This window comes from Thunnus maccoyii, chromosome 6 (assembly GCF_910596095.1).
Source record: "Thunnus maccoyii chromosome 6, fThuMac1.1, whole genome shotgun sequence".
Taxonomy (NCBI): domain Eukaryota; kingdom Metazoa; phylum Chordata; class Actinopteri; order Scombriformes; family Scombridae; genus Thunnus; species Thunnus maccoyii.
Window position 1 is genome coordinate 27,186,536 of NC_056538.1, and position 14,506 is coordinate 27,201,041.

At 39.0% G+C, this 14,506-nt stretch overlaps 1 protein-coding gene across 8 annotated transcripts in view; it reads left to right on the top strand.

Annotated features, from left to right (window-relative positions):
• The window catches only part of tenm4 (teneurin transmembrane protein 4), a 158,424-nt gene that overhangs the window by 71,048 nt on the left and 72,870 nt on the right, over positions 1-14,506 (top strand). For 4 of the 8 annotated variants that reach the window (XM_042413531.1, XM_042413532.1, XM_042413536.1 and 1 more), the window contains 5 exons: positions 2,900-3,149; positions 4,981-5,055; positions 5,293-5,391; positions 6,297-6,532; positions 12,924-13,088. In XM_042413531.1, the coding sequence (XP_042269465.1) occupies positions 2,900-3,149; positions 4,981-5,055; positions 5,293-5,391; positions 6,297-6,532; positions 12,924-13,088 (825 nt within the window). Of the gene's footprint in view, positions 1-2,899; positions 3,150-4,980; positions 5,056-5,292; positions 5,392-6,296; positions 6,533-9,829; positions 12,613-12,923; positions 13,089-14,506 lie in introns of those variants that run through there. The other 4 variants (XM_042413533.1, XM_042413535.1, XM_042413538.1 and 1 more) reach the window with 3 other exon arrangements.

Sequence of the window (14,506 nt, forward strand, 5' to 3'; positions counted from 1 at the left end):
AAAGTCAGTTAGTGAATTTAAATCATGATGCATTGCTTATCTAGTGCTTTGTCTGTAGAACATGTTCTACTGTGTATTAAAATGGTAATGGACTATGTGAATAAACAGAAAAGTAGAGTTTAACAACACTTTTGAGCAGACTGGATGGTATTACACATTCAACATTCTTTAAAATACTTTATAATACCCCGTGTGCATTTACAAATTGTAAAGCATCAGTACCCTGGTATCTAATGCCTCATAAAAGTAAAAATCTTAACTTCCAACAAAGCACTTAAGTATTAAAACTTGACTTACTCCAGGTGCACTGGGAAATTTGATTTAAATGCGGATTGTATTGTTATCTAATATTATTGATGAGGTAGCTATTATTTTACACATTTTTAAAAGCTGCATATTGAGTCAACCTGTATACCAGTTTACTTAAAGTGACCACAGTGGGGTCGTTTCTCAGAGTTCCCCACTAAGAATTGATTTTTTTATGTATTCAGTCCCTTTATGTATAAGTCCTAACACTTTTTTCAATCATCTAATTCATCCATTTTAATAAACATTGTTTAAAATTCATACAAAATTGATGATAATATATCTGGCTAGCACAGAATTTGGTTAAAGTTTTGTAACATCAGTTTCCTAAAATATTTACACATTAATTATTGACTTGCAAAAGTGATTAGATCTTTTTATGCTGGGAGTGGGCAAAATAACATGACCAACCTAGTATATTGCTAATAATAATAATAATAATAATAATAATAATAATAATAATAATAATAATAATAATAATAATATATTGCGCCCCCATATAGTCAACCTGTAGAAAATAATACTTATGTGAAGTTCACAACATATTATGAAATTTCAGTGTAAGCCTGGCCGGTGATTCATTTATTTACCCCTGTTGTGATTCTTGAGACTGTAGCATGACTCTTAAAATATAGTCCAAGTACGGTCCTCAGAAAAAGTTACCAAGTGTTAGGAAAATGAATTGCTTGTTGCCCCACATTTGCTTGATCGTCATAGAAAGTAAAGTATTTGTTTACCGAGCAGTAAATGCGTTCCAGAGCGGTGATGCATTTGTCCTTGTGATATATTTCTCTGTGCATGTCTTTGCTGTCCCTGTATCGAATTAGCATAACCTTATTAATGGCTTTTGGGATCAGGTACATTACTGAGCAGGAGGGAGGTCATCAAAAACTGTGTGGTTTTACCGCACAGCAGTCTATTGTTCATCAGGACTGTGCTGTGCCTCTCTCTCAGTGTCTGAGCTAATTACGAGGGCAGCATTGTGCAAAAGTGTGCTCAGTATGGAACCATCTGTCAGTGCGACAGATGCATGATATAGCACTCCCTCCAAAATGAAAAAGAAATAAAATAATTTCTGTCAGTGGTTCATCCTATGAAATATGTGGACTATGTGGCATCGAACCAGGTTCAAAATTGAGTCTGAAGGTGAAGATTAGCGTTTGCTCCCTTTTTTTTGGTTGATGACTAAGGAAATGTACACAGAATATAAATAGCAATGAGCTGAAACGCTCTATCTGTTATGTGTAAAATTGCAAGCTTAAACACTGCAGACTTGATTTTTGTTTTGTTTTTCCTTGCTGAGCTATTCATTAGCACTTTATCTGTGACCACAATGGGCTCTTTTTCCACTTTTGTGAAACGCTTCAAGCGCTTAAGCTCACCGCTACCTTTTGTTTTCAACACAGCCACTTTTGCACCTCAACAGTTTCTGCATCAATCTGCCTTGATTGACACATGTTGATAAGGCAGCTTCATGTTTCTGACCCGTAAAAAATCTGAAATGACTCTAAGCTTCTTTGACTGGCACGAGTAGGTATCACTTTAATGAAGGAGCTGATTATACAAAATAAGCCTTTTGTGTGTTTATATTCCACTCTCTCTGCTGTAAATTGGCAATTTAGTGTCGTGGATATCTGTGAAATAAAGGAGGCTGGCTGCTATAAAGAAAAGCCACTCTTTCACTTTGTGTAGCGGCACAAGTTCATTGATTGATGAATGGCTTAGCAGATGTGGAAATAAATGGATACAGAGTGCACAAGGACATTGGTCTTCTATCTTGTGAAGTTCAGTGAGTATCAAATAGTGCATATTGGACCAGGCGGTACAATGTGTTCTTCTAGACATCATATCTAAAGTTTCAATTCCAGTGATGTAAAGTGACAACAGAGCTTGTCAATAACCTAAAAAAAAGAAACAAAGAGCAAATTTTTACTACTAAAGCTCTGGAGACCACTAATCACTAATCCATGAGGTTGACCACTTCAGATCTGACAATCACATGCAGCTGATGATGGCAGATCATTAGCAAAGGAGATGGCTAATGTTGTTATTTGGTTGTTTCTGATCCAAATCTATTAAATTTGCTTTAGTTGAGCTGTGGCAGTGGTGAAAGATTTTGCACAAGACAGAGTGAAACAAAGGAAAAAACTACACATGCTCAAACAACCTTCCCTGGTTAAATAAATGTAAAAAAAAAAAAAAAAAGCCTAAAGAATTGGTCAGTTTCAAGAACAGGCCAGCTGGTAGCTCTGTGTACACAGGAGCCAGTGTCTGGTCTGAGTAAAATGTCACAGATCTCTGTGGGATGCAGAGAGCACACTCTGATAGAGACCAGTTGGGAGAAATAATGAGCAGAAGATGGACTTTTTTAGGAGTGGTGCATGGACGTGCTGTTCAGTGAAAAGAGACTTCAGGTTAGGTTTTACTTTATGTGCTGCTGGAGAAACCATAGCTAATCTCTCATCAGAATGGTGAGGTAAAATAACACCATAAAGAGTTCATCACATGATAGCACACAGAGTAGAGTAGAACTGTCATTCTTTTTAAAGTTCTGTTACGTAGTGTTTTATTTCTTTTCTCTTTCTCCTTTCAGACGGAGCCTTTCAAAACCACTCTCGGCTGCGGACGCCCCCACTACCGCTTTCCCACTCCCACTCGCCCAATCATCAGCACCATGCGGCCTCCATTAACTCCTTAAACAGGGGCAACTACACGCCGCGGAGCAACCCAAGTCCCGCGCCCACAGACAGCTCTGTTCCTCCTGAGGGTCCGGCCAGTGGTCAGGACTCCGGCAGTGCACAGGACAACTGGCTACTCAACAGCAACATCCCCCTGGAAACAAGGTACTGTGTAACTTGTCTCCCTGACAGTTTATTGAGATATTGGCATCTGTAAGACTGAGCTTGAGCTGGTGCCATTGAACACAGCTTTTCATGCTATCTGCTCCATATTAAATTACTGCATTGCTAACAGGGAGCAAAACAATAAAATGGGAAATATCCTGCTAGGGGCAAAGGCCTACATTTGTGACGAACATGATTTTGTGGCAAACAAGAGAAAAGTGCTGCTTTTGGGTCTTTGTCTGTTGTTAGCAATCCTAACGCTATTGAGTTTAAACAGCAGAGTAATTATAATCACATTGGATAAAACAGTTCTTGCAAAATTATATTCAGGCTCCTGTGAGCAGGCTTCATAGCTCCTCCACTTCAGCACTGAGTTTTATTTATTTTTAATCAGCATTCAGTTCTCTAGCACATATCTCAATAGGAGGCCCCTGTGTGAAGTAGATCTGTCAAGCGTTATTGTAACAAAGGGAATATCTGTGGTTATTTCTTTGGCTTTTCCTATTGCAAGGTAGTATGAAATCAAGAATAGCAGAGCAGAATTATCTCAACCCTCCTAATGATCACATTACTCTCTTTGCAGTAGAAAATCTCTCCAAACAAAGCCTGACTTCTCAGTGTGACCAGTTCTCCTGCTGAGAAAATTTAAATTAAAAGCTGTTAGGGATAAAAAAAGATTTATTTTCTTTATTTAGATGATTTAATTATTGAAAAATGTTAGACCACACCGCCTATAGTGTATATTTTGCAATAAATGAAACTGTTGTAGACAGGAGAATAGCTAATAGCTAATTTGGCATGGCCAAACAGCCAGTGATGAACAGAATTACTGTCTCTTCCTCAGGTTTTTGTGAGACGGTTCAGTCAACAGGAAAATGAGCATCTATTTCAGCTGGCAGGACAGTTAGTGGTATAATGAATGATTGCACATCACCCAGCTCCAAAGTTAATCCTGCACAGGTATTCCCTGTGGAACAGGAAACATATGGTGAGGAGAGTCTATCTGCAACAGGCAATAGAAGAAACGCATGTGTAGTCTTCATGACCTACTGCTTTTGAAAAAAAAAATCAACTACTTAAGTTTCAATAATGAAATTGGAACCATTAATAATATCCACACAGACAGAAAGATTAAATGTCACTTTTACTTAGTTAATAGTATTACAATAGCCATCTCTCATCAGTTTGTGAAATTTAATGGCCCTGATAAATTCTACAGTGGTAGATTATACTCCGCTCTTTTCACTGGAGAGAAGCCAGCAGTTGGTTGGCCCTACGCAGCCTCACCATTTTCTTTAGAGCTTGTGCCAGGCATTTCTCTCTCTTCATTAAAAGTTGCATTCTTCTCCAGAACACGAGTTTGAGAGAAACCATGAGCAGACTTCACTACCGGCCTCAGAGGGGCAGGGATCAAAAACAAGGCTTTTCTCTTGTACCACTGAATGTGTTCAGCCTGCCCATTGCATGTGGACAGTTCATTTCTCCATTGCATTGCTGCAGTATTTCCTTGTGGAACAGAGCGGTCATGGAGGGAGTTCAGCATGAGAGAAATGAGACATGCGCCTCAAGAAAATGTGTTGGCTTGTTTTTTTTTGTGTGTGTGTGTGTTTTTTGTTTTGGAGTGTTGTGATCATTAAATTAAAACATCTTTACTTAAGGATATTATCCAATGTGAAAACTATGAAACTGTAGTGACAAGCAGATTTGTTATTAAAATGAAATTCAGATTTTAAAAAAGTGTTTTTTTTACTTGTCTGAAATAAGTGTTAGAAACCCTTCAGGTTCTTATTTGTAAGTGATGCATTGTTTTCTTCCAATCACAACCTTAAAGGAGCCAGAATACTCTAATGTTTATCAGAGAAGAGCAAGAGGCTTGCAGAGAAGGGCAGGGCTCGTACAAAACCAGGTATGGCAGTGCCCAAACGAGGGGAACGAGAGAGCTAGATGTCATTTGTCTCGCACTTTGGTAGAAGTAGTTCCATAAGGGCCTTGGTTTCTTTGTCCCACATTGTCTGTCTCGATCTCCATTTGTCAGTTGTTGTTGTTGATGTTGCTTGGTGATCACATACTGTATTGGCATTTCTGTGTTTCTTGCATGCACATCTCACACTAGCTTCATATCCATCTTCCCACCTGTGTGTAGAAACATAGCAAAGCAGACATTCCTAGAGACTTTACAGGACAACGTCATTGAGATGGACATTCTGGCATCGGCTCGCCACGATGCCTCGTACAACGACGGGTATGTTGCATGTTTGCTATCTGGCTCGCACATGTCAGAATCTGCTTTGCCATGAAAACAATTATGACGCCTGCACTATTTTTCCCTCAAACATCCTCTGTTTGAAATGCCGTCAATCATCAGTGTATGTCTCCTGCAGGGCCAGAATCTGTCCCTTCCCTGTTTAATACAACTAACAATTTGCATTAAGTCACATTGTTGGGTTGTATTCTTTTTGATTAATGTTAAACATGACTGCTTTATGAATGACACTTGCCGGTGTTATTTCCTATTGCTGGAATAGGATATGTCAGAGATTTGTCCTGATATTTATAAATAAAATATGGTCTCAGTGACTTTCCACATCATACATTGTAATGTGACATTCAATCACGTTCATGTCTCCGTCAGTCGAGAGCTTCTTGTAAACTTGTCAGTAAAACGGCCTTGACAACAGTGCCGCTGCCACTGACTCTCTGATGGGCTGATCATACGGCTCTTGGACATGCAGCGTTACACGTGTTTTCTTAGATAGCCAGCCGTGTTTTTCAAGGGCGAATAAATGTGTTCAACTCAATGCTGCAGCTGTATATACTGTATCTCTCCTCTGGATAGCCTTGACACATAGTTACAGGGAATTACTCTTCACCGTGCTGGCATGAATACGTAAACAAGAGTCAGCTGTGCTCACTAGTCCTATAAATTGGATTTAGTATTGATTAACAGTTTCAACTGAGCAAAACCCAGTATGCTTTCGTATTCTCACTTATACAGCAGAAGGTTAACTGTAGTAAAATTATTGAATGCGTCTGGAAATAGAATTACTTACCAGTGGAAGGGACTGCACTTGGTTAGACAGTAACCTACAGTATGATGAAAGATGGATGTGTTCTGTTGAGACCAACAAGAGAATATGTTTTTTCCAGGCACTTCCTGTTCAAACCAGGAGGAACATCACCAATGTATTGCACAACATCACCAGGATACCCTTTGACCTCTAGCACGGTGTACTCACCTCCCCCACGCCCTCTGCCTCGAAACACCTTCTCTCGACCTGCCTTCAGCCTGAAGAAACCCTATAAGCATTGCAACTGGAAATGTGCTGCTCTCAGTGCCATCCTCATCTCAGTAACACTGCTGTTCCTGTTGGCCTACTTCATTGGTGAGTCACCTCTGACGCTCCTACGCACCAGGGAGGGCACTTCTACCTATCCTCCCCCCCCCCCAAATCCCACCCCTCACTTAACTGCAGACACAGGATGAGTCTATGCTCCATTGTGTTTCCTCTATCATCCGTTTTAATAGTGTTGAATCTGCACCCTGCGCCTTATATGAGCACAGTTATATAGGGACTCACAGATTGAGTCCTCGCCCACACACCTTGTCTGAAATAACATTATCATTCATAGATTGGGTTGACTGAATCTGCAAAGATGGGCAATCTGGTTTCTTGCTCTTGTGAATAGGTCAGATAGGGAATGAATTAAAAAGACATCAGCCATCACATGAGAGAGGACTGCACATTTAGAATATTCATCTTATTTGATTTAAGATTACCTGACCATCATACCTAGGTCCCAGCTGCAGGACTATCAGCTGTGATATCTGCATTATAGTATTAAATCAGTTCTTGTCTTTTTGACTGCTGTCAGTCCCTAAGGGAATGACATTCATATCTGATAATACAGTGTCTCATTTATCTGTGTGATCTACTGCATATACAAGACTGTTTACACAACATTTCTCTAGTAGATGGCAGAAGTTGATAAAGACACAAACAAGAAAAACCATAAAGGGTTGGAATTACATGTAAGTGGATTCTTCTAGTCATTGCTGTGATGTTGTGTGTCCTTATTTCTCAGAGATCACATATTAAAATGTCCCCAACTCTGTGTTTTTACTCGGATTTTATGCTAGTTATCACTGCTCATGAGAGGTTACCAAGGTCTTCTTCTGTTTATTCCAAGCAAGCTGTTGCTTTGCCAGTAATGTAAAATTCAACACTTCTTGAGTAGCAGAGATTTCTTCACAAAAACTCTTCCCAACACCTGTTGTTTAGAACAACATTTTAATCAGCTGGAGGTTGAATCACTGCTGTTAAATGAATCTGTGATTGCATAGCACAATACACATTTATTTGTAAGGGAATATTTGTTATCATCACTTTAAAGCAAGTGGATGCAATGAAGATTCATTGGTTTGCAGCAACCAACAATAACATCTGCAGTAACAGTGTGGTCAGGTAGAGAAGGAGTGCGAAAGAGCGAGGATTGTGGGTAAATCAAAGGTCTAGGAAAATTAGGTTATAGTTCGGGGGTAGAGGTAAAGTAAGTACACCATATGTTGACTGAATTGGTGCTATTGGCTAAGACTGAGGACCAGCATATGATGAACAAGACCAGAGTAGGGTGACAATGCAAAAATATTTTAAAGGAATGAGGATTTAGAGGCATGGCTCCCGCAGTGCAGTGAAGGGAGAGAAGACAGGTAAGGATCTTTCAAATGTAATGTCAAATGATTATGTCTGAGGTCTGGATTTAAATATTGTTGAATATTCTTGTTGCCTAGACTGACAGACAATTCCAGGGATGTAGTGGCCTACATGAAAAAGTGAGCAGTGCCTTTTTGATTCACGTAATGGAAATTCTGTCTGGTCCGTTGTTATAAATTCAAATAAGGGTTTGATATACAGTTCTATCTCATATATTTTATCATATAATATACATTTGATTGGCTGTGAATACCTGTTTAACATATAAATGGTTACACTGTTGAATTCAGTCTCGCACAGAAAAAGAAATAGTTTTTCAAATAGAAGGATGGTGAGAACATTTTAGTTCATTTGCATGAAGACAAGAAAAGAAAAACCAGATCCTTCTGCATGGTTTTCATCAGTGAGATAAATGAACTCTTCATTGAGGACATTTGTTATAGATATGCATTAAACCCTAACAATCATGAAAGCTATCGTTTCAGCTTCTCCTTGAGGCCAAATTAACTAAAATCTGATAATTCATTTTTTTGTCACCAGAGCCATTTAAATTGTTTCAAAAAGAATCAGCTGGTTTCTGTTCATGGTGATTTATCGACATATGCAGCAGTTTTAAGTCAATGACAGTGGCGAGTGTGAGTTTTGGTGTGGCTTGTTTTTGGCATCAGCAGTGTGGTTTGGCTGTAGGAGTAGAGATGTACTATGTGTATACTGTTTGCTGCTTGTGACCTGGCCAAAAGCCAGAAAGCCCCATCATCCTGATAGTGCTTAATCAGACTGTGTAATTACACCCTGCAAAACTCAGACCATCTCCGGATGCACCACAAGTAAACATTTTGGAGACCAAACCTCACCCTAAGATCGGAATTTCCAATCAAGAACGAGGGCCATATTTAATTAAAGGCTGATGAGAAAATACATTTAATTTCAAGTGCAATTAATTACTGAGGCCTGTAATTGGAAACGCTGGGTGAGATGTCTAATGAACCCAATTATGCCTCATGACAGATGTTTTGACTTGCATTGTGGTTTTTGTGGTTTTATTTTGTCACAGCTTTGCAAATCTGCACATTTTGAAGTGCAAAAAGGTTGGGGGTTTAAGATGGTACTATTTTCTCTGTGGTTGCTTGCTCATTAGCACATTTGTTATATGTTCCTCATTTTAAGGTCATCAGTATCCTCCTGTGTTCACTTCCATTCACCCTGGGTATCTAGTCAAGGACAAAGAGGTTGGGTTCCAGAAAATTTTTCACTGCATGATCATCCAACCCAGAAAAAAGCTTCTCTGCGACACATATTTTACCTGTTTGTAAACTATTTTCAGTATCAAGATTTGTCAATAAGGGTGTTATTCTAAATGGATCTTAAGGAAATGTTCCACTTTTGTCATCAATGTTAAATAACTCTCGAAAAATACCTATATATACAGACCAAAAATCTTCTTTTTTTTCTTCTACTCATGCAATGAATTACTTTAATGGCAGAGAAAGAGTAATTATTCTGCTTTCAGTGAAACTCTAATTTCCTTTATTTAATTCTACAATACCCATAATTCACTGCAAACCAGACAATGTGTAATTTTCTATTACTGGGGAACATCAGTTGAAACAATGAACATCCCCATATCATTGCTACTAATTAGTGACAATTACCAAGTGCATTAGGCACATATAGCTGCCAAGCATACGGCAATGCGCTGCTGGCTGTATATCGTCGCAATTTTATGATTGTACATTCATATCATGTTGGCAATTATGATGTTAATGTGCTGAAGAAAGAACTTTTGTGTTGATGAGCATGTTTCATCCACAAACCCCAAACCCAGGTCTGACTGTCACCTGTAATGGCAGATGGGGAAGATTGTTGTTGCTTTGATATGGTCAGCACATAGAAATATGGATACTGATTGGCTGTAATAGACAGAGAGTTGTTAGACTTTGTGCCTCATATTGATCATTTCTGTAATTTGTAATTGTTACTGAGTGATGCATCACACCACCCAGAATCACCAAACAATGATAAAAGATTATCAGCTAAGACATAAACTGAACAAAAGCATAAACAAACAAGTTAATTCCACATTACGTTTAATTATTGTTTTTAAGCACTTTGTTTCTAGAGAAATGCAGCATAGGAGTGGTGCTATGTCTCAGTGCTAGAAATTACTTATTTCCAACAACTGTTACAACATAGAAATTTAGAATTTTTGTAATTAAGTTCCTCATGATATGGTTATTGCACAAATGTCATTATCTTAAATCCAGACATGAAAATAGCTAAATGTCATGGCGTGCAGTGCTAATTTTGACATCTAAAATCCGCTTTTGATATTCCAGTTATGCACCATGTTTACATTTGTTTCTTACATAGCTTGGTTTTGAAGAAATAACACATTTAAGACTTATTAAATTAAGTGTTTTAAAAGAGATTAATCAGCCATAGATTAAACATTTTACATCAAAGGCATGTATGGAACTATGTTATATACTCTATTATAGGGTTTGTCTTTTTTAAATGCTCACAGTATTTGATGATTTTGACCAGCGAGGTGAGGGGAAAAAAAGGTTCTGCTCATCATAGCTTTCCTTGAAGTGTGCGCTAGTTGAAAAGTGCGCCTCAGATCAGAGGAAAGAAGCACCGGAATGCTGGCAGATGACCCACAGCAATAAGTGCTGACTTCCTCAGATTGACTAAGAAGTCTTCTACTACAGTACCTCTGTTCCCTAATTGGCACATGGCGTGACCCAACTTCCTGCCAAGAGATAAGCGAAAGGAGGGCACAACATGTGCTCAGGACAAAATGGGCAACGCTACGAAGTACAGTACTCTTGACAGGTCAGTGGCATCGCTGGAACACAGACGCAGCTTGTCTCTGCCAGTGGCCATCTCATTAGAAGTACCTTGTTATTCCCACAACCTGTCTTCATTTTGCAGCCAATTGCAGCAGCCCTCTGAGTGTCATTGCACAGTGTTCGCAAAGTTTGAGAAGTGAACAAAACAAAATCAGGAGGCTCTTCACTGGCTCAGGTCCAATGCTCTGCATATCATAGATACCAAGAAGGCACTGGAGTAAATCTTTGGGTGATGGGAGGGGGAGGGCTCTTCAACCATTTTCCATTAGAGGCCTCAGGGATGGATGGGATGAAGAACGGGGCTCACAAAGACGTGATTACTAGGACACTTGGAACGACACCCTGCCTGGTGACTTTGCAATGGTTCCGCCAGCAACATATACTGACTCTTTTTCCATTTCGCCAGTCAATGTAGAGCTACAAATCAAAAGCAATGTCTTTCTGTAGCTTACAAAATGACAAACAAAGCCATCTGTCTCTTCACTGGTTGTCCTCCACTGACACAGTAATTTCCACAGGCACTGGACGGACACAGAACAGATGCTGGTTTTGCAGCTGAACTTCCATCATCTTATGGAAGTTTTTTATTTGGTTTTCCCTGTTAGCCACACTGTTGCTACCTATCTTTATTCAGAAATCCATATTGATATTTCCATAAATATGTTGTAGTGTTTATCTAGCGTGCACATCCAGTGCTACTTATAGAGATCAAAGTGGGGGAATCGATGTAAACGACCCAACAAATACCATCACCAGACACTATAGCTTGGTTTGATCTGCCACTTGTCACATTCATATGGTGGTTTTAGCCAATTTGAAGTTAGTAACTGAATCTGAGCAAGTAAATCTCTCTCTTATTCTTAGGGGATCACCACTGGTTTTGAAGTTTAGAGGTTTTGTAAATCCATTGCTTACTGAAGCAATGTATGGTCTTCTGTTTGTTTTTTGACTGTTAATCATAGTCAAACATAAATACTATTGATTTCCACAAAGAAGCTGCACTACAGTGATGTGTCATATTTCAGTAATGATAATGATACTAAAAATACATAAGTACTAGTTAAGACATAAGACTAGTTAACAAAATTCTCCCTCAAAAAAAACACAAAAAAAACACAAACTATGAGTCCATTTGAATTTAGTTTTTGTTCACTTGTTAATTGGCAAGTTGATCTAAGTGAATTAAGTAGGCAGCGACTGTGCTTTTGAACCAAAGAAAATAAACTGTAAGTGTGATCAAACTATGAATTAATATATGAAAACTTCAGCTATTATAAGTTGTCATAATTTACACTTGTGTGTCAGTGGTATAATAATAAGGCCGTTAGATCCTTCAGTCTCAATAACAAATCCTTTTTTTTTCTTTCTTTTCTGTTTGTTCAAGTAATGACAGACACAGAAAAGAAGAAAATGAAAACACAGTTGAAGAAAACAACATTGAAAGAACCGTAGAGGTCTCACTTCCAGCTTCGGTCTTTTAAACCTGTCAAATAATTCCACTCTTTATAATTGAATTGCGTGGTTATTTACTTGAGGAGCTTAAGAGAACCAACAAACCAATAAAATAGCTATATCGAGTTTCTAGGCCTTTTCTGCTGACTGTTGACTTCCGAGGTGGCTTTTGCCTTGCTAAGCACGTCTTGTCCATTCTCTTATTGGTGATCTGTCATGGTCAGCCCCTCCTCCTCTGTCCTGCACTCACTGCCATTGTTCCAAAGGACATTTCTTTTGTCGACCTTGTAAAATATCAGCACGCTTCATCCACTGTGTTCACATTGAAATACCCCTGGTGTCTCCCTGCTGATGCATTTTTTTCCTTTTGTCCCCTAGTTTTGTAGGGGAATGATGGGGTATAGGGGTTGGAAAAAATGACCGTGGTCCATGCCGATGTTAAGTATGGTAAGACAGATGTTGTCCCATGGGGTCAGGATAGCATTCATCTTCTGATCTTACTGCTCAGCACTTTTGAAAAAATGCCATTAACCATTAAACCTTGTATTGTTCTTTATTCTTTGAATCTTCTTCCTGTTCCTCCATCTCACATCTGTCACCTTTGGAAAATAATCAGAAAAACAATCCACTCGGCAATAGTTCCTTTGAAGCTTTGGGGGCCAGTTGGGATTTAATTTACAGAGTAAATTGTTTTGCTTGGATAAAATGCATTTTCGAGTGAGGTTAACATAAATAATGTTTTATGTTTCATCTTTCAGCCATGCATCTTTTTGGATTAAACTGGCACCTGCAACCCATGCAGAGACAGATGTATCAGCTGTCAGAAGACAATACAAGTGGCCTACCTTTTCCTACTGACATGAGCTTGCCACCACTAGGCAACACAGGCTTGGAAATACCTGATCGCAAGGGAAAAGATGACAGTAAGTGCAATTTCTATGAGGATAATGTATTTTTATTCATTGATATTATCAGTTAAATGCAGCAAAAAAAAAATAAAAAAAATCAGGATAATCTGAGTGACTGTCAGTTGATTGTTGTACACTGTTGCGTCCACATCAGAAAAGAACAACATTGCACAAAAGAAAAGTTTTTCAAATCTTAAAGTTTACAGATGACATTTTGGAGCTCAAGCAAGTTTGTAATTATTTTGTCGTCCAGTTTCACATTGTGATCGCTCGTCTCCATGGTATGCAAAGGGATCTGCATTGTAATCCTATGAAAGTTGTTGTAAGTGGGAAAGTGTTATTTGTTCCTGGAGGGAGAAAATGGGACAGCTTAAGGGACTGAGTATCCAGGGGCTGGAGGGGGATTAGCCACTCTCTCCCCTTCAGAACGGATGTGATCCTTTCATCTCCTAGCCTGGGCTGCCTTTCCTGGCAGCCAAAGAAAGCATGTGCTCACCCCACGGTACCAACTGCTTGACTCGAGGAAAGTTTGCTCTGTTCCATTCATGAACAAATGGGCCAAGATTTAACAATGTGATTTGCTACTGGCAGACTACAATAGGTAGAAGACGGGGTCATTACCATATAGATGAATCCAGGAGTTGTCTTTTCCATTTAAAAGACAGCAGAAAGTGTGTTTAGCTAACAACAAGCATGACTGCTGCTAAGCTTAGACCCTACATGGCAGCTGTTGCTGATAGGAAATCAATACCCATAGTTTTCTAAATAAGTCTCAATCTGCGGTGCTGTCACCAGTAACAATGATGAGACTTTTTTTAATCAAGGTGGTGCAGATGTGCACAATGCTGAAATTCACTTTTGTTTCCTCCTTCAAAGTCTTGTCTTTTCATCAAAGCATAATTTCGTAGTTTAGCTTGCAGAACAGCAATCATTTATTTAACCATGAGGCCCATTATCACTGGTCTCAGCTTATGATTTATTTAAACAGGCTGATGAGTACACCATTAATGCGCTGCATAAATACACACACACACACACACCCCAACATGTGGAAAATGAGCCTGTGTATTGTAAAATTATGTAAAGCCAAGATCTGGGAGACAGGGAGTGTGGCTTGTCTACTCTGATAACACCCATTGCCACTGATGGACTTTTGAGAAGACTGCCATCTGCCATGCCACGTGTAACCTAAAGCCGTGTCTGCCACCAAGTCCTGAGGGTAGTGTGTATGGACGTCTGCTTTAGTAGACATGGCTACTGAAATTAGCTCATCTACATGGGCAAACAGATGTTGCCATTTCCACTGAGTCCAATATAAGGTGTATTATCAAGCATATGGACGATTTTTGGCAGTCGATGTGCTTGTACAGGCATCAGAGATCCTTCTCTACGATAATTCTAATTTTCACTTTATTACTTTTACTTCAATTATA